Source organism: Lygodium microphyllum, chromosome 28 (assembly GCF_053477565.2).
Source record: "Lygodium microphyllum isolate KBCC chromosome 28, Lygodium_microphyllum_v1.1.10, whole genome shotgun sequence".
Classification (NCBI taxonomy): domain Eukaryota; kingdom Viridiplantae; phylum Streptophyta; class Polypodiopsida; order Schizaeales; family Lygodiaceae; genus Lygodium; species Lygodium microphyllum.
Genome location: NC_141162.1, coordinates 121,733,289 through 121,744,393, shown reverse-complemented (window position 1 = coordinate 121,744,393; position 11,105 = coordinate 121,733,289). Strand labels below are relative to the sequence as shown.

The following is an 11,105-nucleotide window of genomic DNA, read 5'->3' as shown; positions in this document are numbered from 1 at the left end:
TCGAGAAGGCGGCAATCTCCGACCCTGATGTCAAGAACAAAAACATGCGATTGTCCTAAGACACGTGGACGCTTTTGAACAACCGGCGGGGCTCAGCCAATCAAAATATTTCATCGCCTTCTCTTGCAGCGCAAAATTGACTTCCTTGGAGCCCCTTCTCGCGCAAATGCAGCCTGACCTTACAACATCACACCTATCCTCCCTTCTTATGCACAAAAGGGCATCATCTTTCTTTCTTATTTTGGTTGCAGGTTCGGTTATCTCCCGAACCTCCATTTTTCTCCCAAGCCTATTCTTTTTCCCAGACCTCATCTTTCTTTCTTATTTTGGTTTGGAGGTTCAGTTATCTCCCGAACCTCTATTTTTCTCCCAAGCCTATTCTTTTTCCCAGACTTCCATTTGAATTCAAATTGCATGCATGCATGGTTGAGGACTTGAGGTGGCTTTAATGCCCCACATCCTCACATCATCCCTCTCTCATGATGATTAAATTCTTCATATATTTGATCGAGATGCAGGTGGAGAAAGAGCTTCGTGCATCGCTTGGAGGAGGTTGAGACTTCGTGCATTTCGCTTAGAGGAGGTTCAGGAGGTTTCAGCACGCTACAGCTTGAGAAGGTGCAACTCTCTCTCTCTCTCTCTCTCTCTCTCTCTCTCTCTCTCTCTCTCTCTCTCTCTCTCTCTCTCTCTCTCTCTCTCTCTCTCTCTCTCTCTCTCTCTCTCTCTATGTTAATGTTATGTTAGTGTCAATATTTGAAGTTAATGTTAGTATTAATATTAGTGTCGATATTAATATTAGTATTGATTGATGTTAATGTTAGTATTAACATTAATGTTAATGTTACGATGATTATTAATGTTGATGCTAATTAATAGTAATAGTTTAGTTGATGATATTATTCTTATTATTATTATTAATGTATCATTACTAATACTAATATATATATATATATATATGGTTGCTTATTATTATATTAGTTTATTTTTATTATTTTATTATTATTGTTGTTGTTGTTATTTTATTATTGTTGTTATGAATGTTATGGTATTGATGTTAATTTTGATCTTACTATTATGGTATTAATTAATGTTAATGTTAATTAATTAATAATTAATAATTAATAGTTGCTTATTATTATATTATATTATATTTTTATTTTTGTTTTTGTTATATTATATGTATTGTATTGTACTAGTTTTTAAATTTTAAATGTTATTTTTATCATTATTATTATTATTATATTGTATTTGTTGTTATTATAGTTATTTTATTATTGTTATTAATAATAATAATATATAGAATAGAATATAGATAGATAGATAGATATAATAATAATGGTTGCTTATTATTATATTATATTATATTATTGTTATTGTTATATTGTATTATATTATACTAGTTTTTAATTTTTATTTTTAAATGGTATTATTATCATTGTTATTATTATTATATTATATTTATTATTATTGTAGTTATTTTATTATTATTGTTAATAATATTATATATAGAATAGAATATAGATAAATAGATTATTATTATTATTATTATACTATGATATTAATATTAGTATTGATTGATGTTAATGTTATGATTATTATTAATGTTAATATTAATTAATAGTTTAGTTGATGGTGGTTTATATATTTTATTTTTATTATTAATAATAATTACTAATTACTATTACTAATATTAGTGATGATATTGATATTAATATTGATACTGTTATTTTATTTTATTATTATTATATTGTATTATAATAATATATTGGTTTTTATTATTATTATTATATATTATATTTTTTGTTATTATTATTATTATTATTATTTTATTGCTGTTATTTTATAATAATAGTGATAATAGTGTAAACATTAATCTTAATGTTAATGTTATGGTATTAATGTTAATGTTAATTATTTAATAATTAATAATGATTTCTTATTATTATTATATTATAATAATAATTATAAATGTAAATATAATATAATTATATGATATTATACTATGATATTAATGTTAGTATTGATTGATGTTAATGTTACGCTTATTATTAATGTTAATGTTAATTAATAGTTTAGTTGATGGCAGTTTATATAGTATTTTATTTTTATTATTATTATTATTGATAATTACTATTACAAATACTAATGATATTCATATTAGTATTGATACTATTATTTTATTTTATTATTGTTATATTTGTTGAAAACTATGAGGAAGACGAGAGACAAAAGAAAGAGAGGAGAGAAAAGAGATATGAGACACCAAAAGTGGAACCCCAGAAGTGTGTCAACTGAGCACACATGATAGGAATATATAGAGGGGACTTGGGGCACTATATATAGACAGACTATATATAGCTAACACCCCCACTCAAATAAAGGTCCCTTACTATGGGTGAAAAAACCCTTGGGGGCTCAAGGGAAAAACCCACAACTCTATATAGGCCTATCGTTATATTAATATTCAAAATATAAAATTACAAAATTGAACTTACAAGAGCCTATTCATAGGCGTCAAAGGAGCTACATCACTCGTGAATTACAACATCAATGGAGAAGGAGCTACATCACTCCTAAATTACAACAGCCTATTCAGAGGCATCAAAAGAGCTTTATCACTCCATGTAAAATAAGGATAAGCGACATCACTGCAAAAGACAAAATCTCCAAGAAATTCCTTCAACTAAACTTGGGATGTAAGCAGTATATTTGTTCACATCAAAACTTAAAGAAAAACATTACAGTGACATTAGAACAACACAAGGTCTATAGAGACGGTTCTCGACGCCGTTCTATAAACAACATAACACATGTGGGGCCCCATGAACAGAATATAAATAAAACAATTTGTCATCAACTAGAATATAGACGCTTATCAGCTGGAAAGAATATAAACGAAATAATGTGTCATCAGCTGGAATTTAGACGCTCATTAGGAAAGAATATAAACGAAACAATTTGTCATCAACTGGAATATAGACCCTCATCAGCTGAAAAGAGTATAAACGAAACAATGTATCATCAACTAGAATATAGACGCTCATCAATGGAATAACGAACGAGGACAATCATCATGAAGCATGGCAATATCAAAGAATGATGAAGCATCAATGGAATAACGAATGAGGGCAAGCATCATGAAGCATTGCAATACCAACATACCAAAGCATTGAATGAAGATACTGAAGCTAATTAACAATAACCTGGATATAATAACATTATCACCTGACAAGGAGTATCCTTTCGAATCTAGGTAGTTTATATGTAGAAAGACAAAACCATAATTATAATCACTTTGGTGATGCGCTGATGTAAAGCTTTGGATAAAGCTTTTGAGAATAAAGATTTTGAATAATAAGAAGATAAAAAAGATGGACGATCTATTAGCGACACAAAGGCAAAAAGAGTTTGCTATTGTCATGAAAGCTGACAACATACGAAGGCCAAAACGTTGCTTCTTCTGTAGCATCAATAAATTGGTAAAGATGTTGCTGAGCTCGCCATGATGGGCAGTAATGCGTCTATAGATTTGATAGAAAAAGCTTCATTCGTGATAATAATAGGCGTTGCTTCTTCCCTACATTACTACTACAAAAGCATGATAGATATAATTAACGCTCCATATAAAGCTAAGCTTTAGAAATAAAGCAACTAATAAAAGCACTGTCGTGCTCTACAAGAAGCTTCCTCTCTCTCTCTCTCTCTCTCTCTCTCTCTCTCTCTCTCTCTCTCTCTCTCTCTCTCTCTCTCTCTCTCTCTCTCTCTATGTTTCAACATCAACATTGTCTTGCATATAATAGCAGGTCAACGTTTCAATATCAACATCATCTCGCTTATCAATTACAGAACAAGCCAGCATTTCGCATTGTATCCAAGAATAGCATGCATGCTTTTTCATGAAACGCTAATTGGAGAGGAAAGACTTGTGTCCTCTCCACCTCCCACGTCAAGTTTCTCCAGCACCCTCTCTGTCTCTCTCTCTCTCACGTAATGCCCGGCTTATCTGCAGCTTGTGCCTACCATCGGGCACCTTCTCTCGTAGGTCTCGCTCCCGTTGCCTCTCGCCCCTCCAGCTTTTATTTCTTTGCTCTTCAATATGTTCCTATCTCCTCCTCCTCCTCCTCCCTATCAGGCCTGCCATTCCCCTCCCCTCTAGCATGCATCCCGGTCGCCTGGCCGAGCCCCTCCCATGTGCGCAGAGGCTCGACTGTAGTCCAGGATTCTCGACGCCTAGAGCACAGATGTGGTGCCCTCCCTGTTTCTATTGCAAGCCTCAAAGCTTTTCAAGGGGGAGCGACTGTTTCACAGGTCCTTTTACGCCTCTGCAAAGTATAACTAACAATATTGTATTATAATAGTATATTGGTTTTTTATTGTTATTATTATTAGTATTTTGTCATTATTATTATTATTATTATTATATATTGTATTTGTTATTGTTGTTATTATTTTATCATTACTATTATTTTATAATAATAGTGTAAATATTAATCTTAATTCTAATGTTATGGTATTAATGTTAATAATAATTAATAACTAAATTAATGATTGCTTAATATTTTATTATATTATACTAGTTTTTAAATGTTATTATTATTATATTATATTTATTATTATTGTAGTTATTTTATTATTGTTGTTAATAACAGTTATAATAATAATAATAACATTTATAAATATAAATGTAAATATAACAGTTATAATATTATATTATACTATGATATGATATTAATGTTAATGTTAGTATTAGTGTTGATGTTATTGTTGTTATAGATCTATATTATACAATATAGATTGATCTATACGTCTTTGTATTATAATATGAAAGAGCCAAAATATGAAAGAGTATAGATATAATATAAATGTTATCATTAGTTAAGTAATTATAATTAGTGTGTTATCATTAGTTAAGTTATTAGTTTTTTTAATATAGTTATATATTTAAAAAAATAATAACTTAACTAATAATATATATAGAATAGAATATAGATAAATAGATATAATAATAATATTACTATTATTATTATTAATGGTTGCTTATTATTATATTATATTAGTTTTTATTTTTTATTTTTAGATGGTATTATTATTATTGTTGTTGTTGTTGTTTTATTTATTTTATTATTATTGTTAATAATATATATATATATATAATAGAATATAAATAAATAGATAGATATAATTATTATTATTATTATTATATTATACTATGATATTAATGTTAGTATTGATTCATGTTACTGTTATGATTATTATTAATGTTAGTTAATAGTTTAGTTGATGGTGGTTTATATATTTTATTATTATTATTATTATTATTATTATTTACTAATTATGATTACTGATATTAATGATAATATTGATATTGTTATATTATTATTATTATTATATATTGTATTTGTTATTGTTATTATTTTATTATTAATGTTATTTTATAATAATAGTTATAAATGTAGATATAATATAATTATATTATATTATACTATGATATTAATGTTATGATTATTATTAATGTTAATGTTACTTAATAGTTTAGTTGATGGTGGTTTCTATAGTATATTATTATTATTATTATTATTATTATTGATAATTACTAATACTAATGATATTGATATTAGTATTGATACTATTATTTATTTTATTATGATTATATTGTATTATAATAGTATATTGGTTTTTTATTGTTATTATTATTAGTATTTTATCATTATTATTTTATATTGTATTTATTATTGTTGTTGTTATTTTATAATAATAGTGTAAATATTAATCTCAATCTTAATGTTATGTTATTATTATAACTATTTTATTATTGTTGTTAATAACAGTTATAATATTATATTATACTATGATATGATATTAATGTTAATGTTAGTATTAGTATTGATATATATATATATATATATAAAATACAATATAGATTATATTATATATTGATTTATAGTTTGTATTATAATACGAAAAAGCCAAAATATGAAAGAGTATAGATATAATATAATTGTTATTATTAGTTAAGTTATTAGTTTTTTTATATAGTTATTATATTGTATGTATTTCTTAGCTATAGTTATTATCACGTTGTTATATTATATTACATTATCTAGTTTTTTTTATTTTATTAATATTATTATATTATTTTATATTATATTTATTATTAATACTATAATCATAATTATAATATTATATATAATTCTAATTATAATAATTATATTGTTAATATTAATGTTAGTTGTTATTGTTATTGCTAATTATTGATTTTGATTTTGATTAATTGTTTTGTTATTATTGTCATAGTTATAGATTATAGATATAGATTGTTGTTAAAATTAATTAATTTAAATATTATCTTATATTATATTAATTTATTTATTTTAATAATTAAGTAGTTTTTATTTTATTGTTATTAAATCCATTTAATAAATTTAATATTTATTATCATTATATTTTATTATTGTTAGTTATCCATTGTTTTTATGTAGTTATATTGTATTTGTTACTTAGTATTTAACTAGAGCATAGTTAATTTAAGTGATAGATATTAGTTAATGGTTATTAGTTGTTTTTGTATAGTTTTATTATATTGTATGTATTTGTTATTTAGTTATAGTTATTATTATATTATTCTTAGTATATTATTGTTGTTATTGTTATTGCTAATTATTGATTTTGATTAGTTATTTTGTTAAGTATAGTTATAGATATATAATATTTATTTATTTATTTATTTATTAGTTTATTAATAATTATTAGTTATTAGTTATCATTGTGATGAGCTATTATTATTTTATTCTTATTATATTGTGTTTGTTGTTGTTATTGTTAGTTATTAAGTTGATATTTATTATTATTATTATTATTATTATCAATAAATTTTTATTGATTAATTGTAATTGTTAATGTTAATGTTAATAATGTCAATGTTAATTGTTATTGTTATTGACAATTTTTTTATTTTGATTAGTTGTTTTGTTATTATAGTTGAATGTTTATTGTTATTATTGTTGTTGTTATTTAGTTAGTTGTTAAGTAGAGCATAGTTAATTTAATTGATAGATATTAGTTGATGGTTTTTAGTTAATTTAAGTGATAATTATTAGTTGATGGTTATTAGTTGTTTTTGTATAGTTTTATTATATTGTATGCATTTGTTAGTTGGTTATAGTTATTATTATTGCTAATTATTGATTTTGATTAGTTATTTTGTTAAGTATAGTTATAGGTATATAATTATTATTATTAGTTATTAAGTTGATGTTTATTATTATTATTATGAATTATTATTGTTGATTAATTGTAATTGTTAATGTTAATGTCAATGTTAATTATATTTGTTATTGCTAATTTTTTTATTTTGATTAGTTATTTTGTTATTATTATATTGTATGTTTGTTGTTATTATTGTTAGTTATTAAGTTAATATTTGTAATTGTTATTGTTATAAATACCTGTCTATATTTATAACAATTGTATATATTAAATAAAATTTTAGGTGTTTTTAGTTGAGAGAGAGAGAGAGAGAGAGAGAGAGAGTACTATTGATTAGAATAAACATTTTAACTTATGCATTTTAAGACATCTTAAGATATCAACAATACGGATTTAAATCTATGTTTATTTTATTATCTTCTACATTGATTTTAGTACATGGAGTGGAAGATTAGACTACTATTGATTAGAATAAACATTTTAACTTATGCATTTTAAGACATCTTAAGATATTAACAATATGGATTTAAATCTATGTTTATTTTATTATCTTCTACATTGATTTTAGTACATGGAGTGGAAGATTTAGTACTCTCCCTCTCTCTCTCTCTTAGAGTCTCATGTAGGATGCAAAGTTTTTGTATTTTCATTTGAGTTTGTGCAATAATTTGGTTTTATAGGCAAAAATTTGTTTGTGTGTGTTTCTCTGTTTCGGCTCTTAAAATAATGGAGTTTTCAATATTGGACTTTTATAGAGAACACTTGCCCACACACTTTAAAATATGAGGATATATATTATGTTGGAATAATCATTTTAAGACATGAAGTGCAAGATATCAACAATATGGGGATTTAAATCTATGTTTATTTTATTATCTTTAATGATTTTAGTACATGGAGTGGAAGATTCAATATCTCTCTCTCTCTCTCTCTCTCTCTCTCTCTCTCTCTCAGGGTCTCATGTAGGATGCAAATTTTTTCGTATTTTGATTTGAGTTTGTGTAATAATTTGGTTTTATAGGCAAACATTGTGCCCACACACTTTAAGATATGAGGATCTATATTATGTTGGAATGATCATTTTAAGACATGGAGTGCCAGATGTCAACAATATGTGGATTTAAATCTATGTTTATTTCGTTGTCTTCACTGATTTTAGTACATGGAGTGGAAGATTCAATACTCTCTCTCTCCCTACCTCTCTCTCTCTCTCTCTCTCTCTCTCTCTCTCTCTCTCTCTCTCTCTCTCTCTCTCTCTCTCTCTCTCTCTCTCTCTCTCTCTCTCTCTCTCTCTCAGGGTCTCATGTAGGATGCAAATTTTTTCGTATTTTGATTTGAGTTTGTGTAATAATTTGGTTCTATAGGCAAACATTATGTTTGTATGTGTGTGTTTGTGTCTCTCTCTCAGCTTTTGAAATAGTGGAGTTTTCAATGTTGGATTTATATAGAGAACACCTCTCTACACACTTCGAAATATGAGGATGTACATTATGTTAGAATAATCATTTTAAGATTGAGATCTGCATTTTAAGACATGGAGTGCAAGATATCAACAATATGGAGATTTAAATTTATGTTTATTTTATTATCTTCTATATTAATTTTAAGATATGTGTTATATTATCAACCCCTGTAGGCATTAGGATGGAGCCATATCTCTTGAACTCTAATGTAGGGACTACAAATTTCTATACTTATGTTCTTCATGGATTATTAAGTAGTGCTTTTCTAGGGAAGGATATTGTGTAGTGCGCACCCTTGGACTATAGGGGTCCATCTTGTAGCATTCAATGCACCAAGGGCTAAGTGATAATACTATTTATTTATGAATTTCATTATTGAGAGATAGATCAATCATTTACTTTGCCATGTGAATTTGCTTGAAATACCTGTATGTGAGTTACCACTTGAGTCTTGCATGTGGGATAAACAGATTGGAACCTCGCTCCAAGTGATGCTTGATGTAGTAAATCTTATCGTGATTGATCCTCTTTGTTTGGGGAAGAAACCTCATTCCAATTAAAAGCCCAACTCATTGGTTGTTGTAACATTATGTACATTAAAAGATCCATCCTCGACTTTGCTCACTACAATTTGTGAGGTGGGTATAATTATAGAGAACATTGAATTTGTCCATGGGTTGTGAACAAAGACAATAGACTAAGAGAGGGGTTTCGCATCATGAGGGATGTATTCATAGGGCTATTCAAATGAATACATCCCTTGTGACAATAACTCTAATCTCTGGCCTACTAGGAAGCCATGTGAATTTGCTTGGATTAGTTGTATGTGAGTTAGTGAAGGATCCACTTGAGTCCTATGTGTGGGATAAACAGATTGGAACCTCACTCCAAGTGATGCTTGCTGTAGTAAATCTTATCGTGATTGATCACATGGTGTAAATCACATGTGTTTCAAATATAATGTATTGAGAGGCTAATCTAATGCCGTTAAGGATTTTTCACTATTTCTAAAATATAAGGATAGTTGATATGCACCTTAATGTTAATGCATGTGTTTTGCGCAGCATGGAGGCTTTTGTAGCAAAAAAGGATGCATCTGCATCAAATGTTGTACAATGCATTCCTAGCGAACAAATGGGTATGCACAAGGTGAAAGACATTACAAGGAGGAAGGCAATTCGTCGTGCACTCAAGCATGTTCGAGGATATGATAGTTCTATTGGGTTCTTGAGAATCATTCGTCATTTGGATGGGATTGAGAAGCAAGTGAAGACATTATTTCGACATCAAAGAGCTTCGATTCCTCTTAGTGAGAACATTGGTAGCCATCTGGAGAGGATTGAGAGAATGCTGGGGGAGAAATATGAAGGGAACCTTGGTGATGGAGTGAGGATACTGGATGAGTTGGAAGAAATCAAGGGCTATATAGGGGAGATATATGACCATATTAGAAAATATTGGCCACATGCTGGACCCTTGGATGATCATGATGAGAAGATGAAAGATCTTATTGACAGTGCAGATCGTATAGAGGATGGAGTATGTGAGTTAATTACTCGTAAGAATGAGAGCTTGGTCACACCTGGGAACATTGCCCTTGATGTGCAACTTACTTCTTTGAAAGTGAGTCTTAATAGGTTCTCAACGATGTTGACCCAGATGAATCGCCATATAGGCTCATCCCCTTACACTGGAGAACATTGCCCTTGATGCGTAACTTGCTTCATTCAAAGTTTATCTTGATAGGTTTTTGGCAATGTTAACTTAAAAGAATCACCACATAAGCACATCCTCGGATCTATAGTTTGCTTGGTGTATGTATAACCTCAACGAGACTTCTTATTTGCCTTATTAGATTGATGAAAGTCAACATTTTGAAATATGTTGTTTCTCTCTTTTAGATTACAAAACCTCTTTAGAGCCATTTTAATTGTTTCTTTTTCTGTCTTTCACCTTGGTATTCTTTCAATTGGAGCCTCGAACACCTTTGGATCTACAACACCTTCGACCCTTTGGCAAGCCCAATGTGCAGATGTAGACGAACAAACATCCATTGGCAAGGCTTGAAGAGAGAGAGAGAGAGAGAGAGAGAGAGAGAGAGAGGGGGGGGGGGGGGAAGATTAGACAATGCTTGGCTGCCCTTTATTGAGCACTATGTACGCATGTGCTCACCATGGGCATATACACATTTTCTTATGCATGTTGGGTCTAATGCACGTTTATTCTTTTGCTTTCAAGTTTGAGTGGTGCTTGCTAGGCCTTCGATGATGTGAGAGTCATGTGAAAATGTGGACGCATGGACATCCATTAGAGGGAGGGGTTATTAGTTGGCCTTTGGCGAGCACCATGTAGGCATGTGCTCATGTATGGCCCTACTTACTCAAAGGAACACAGAGGCTGCTTCAAGTTCTTTAGACTTTAAACGTCTCGAGGCAA

At 28.3% G+C, this 11,105-nt stretch overlaps 1 protein-coding gene across 1 annotated transcript; it reads left to right on the top strand.

Moving 5' to 3' along the window:
* The first annotated feature begins 531 nt into the window (after nt 1–531).
* On the top strand, nt 532–10,427 carry LOC148011930 (uncharacterized). Its single transcript, XM_087669917.1, has 2 exons — nt 532–618; nt 9,734–10,427. The coding sequence occupies exon 2, from the start codon at nt 9,735–9,737 to the stop codon at nt 10,377–10,379; it is 645 nt and encodes a 214-aa protein (XP_087526043.1). The 5' UTR covers nt 532–618; nt 9,734; the 3' UTR covers nt 10,380–10,427.
* The last annotated feature ends 678 nt before the right edge of the window (nt 10,428–11,105 follow it).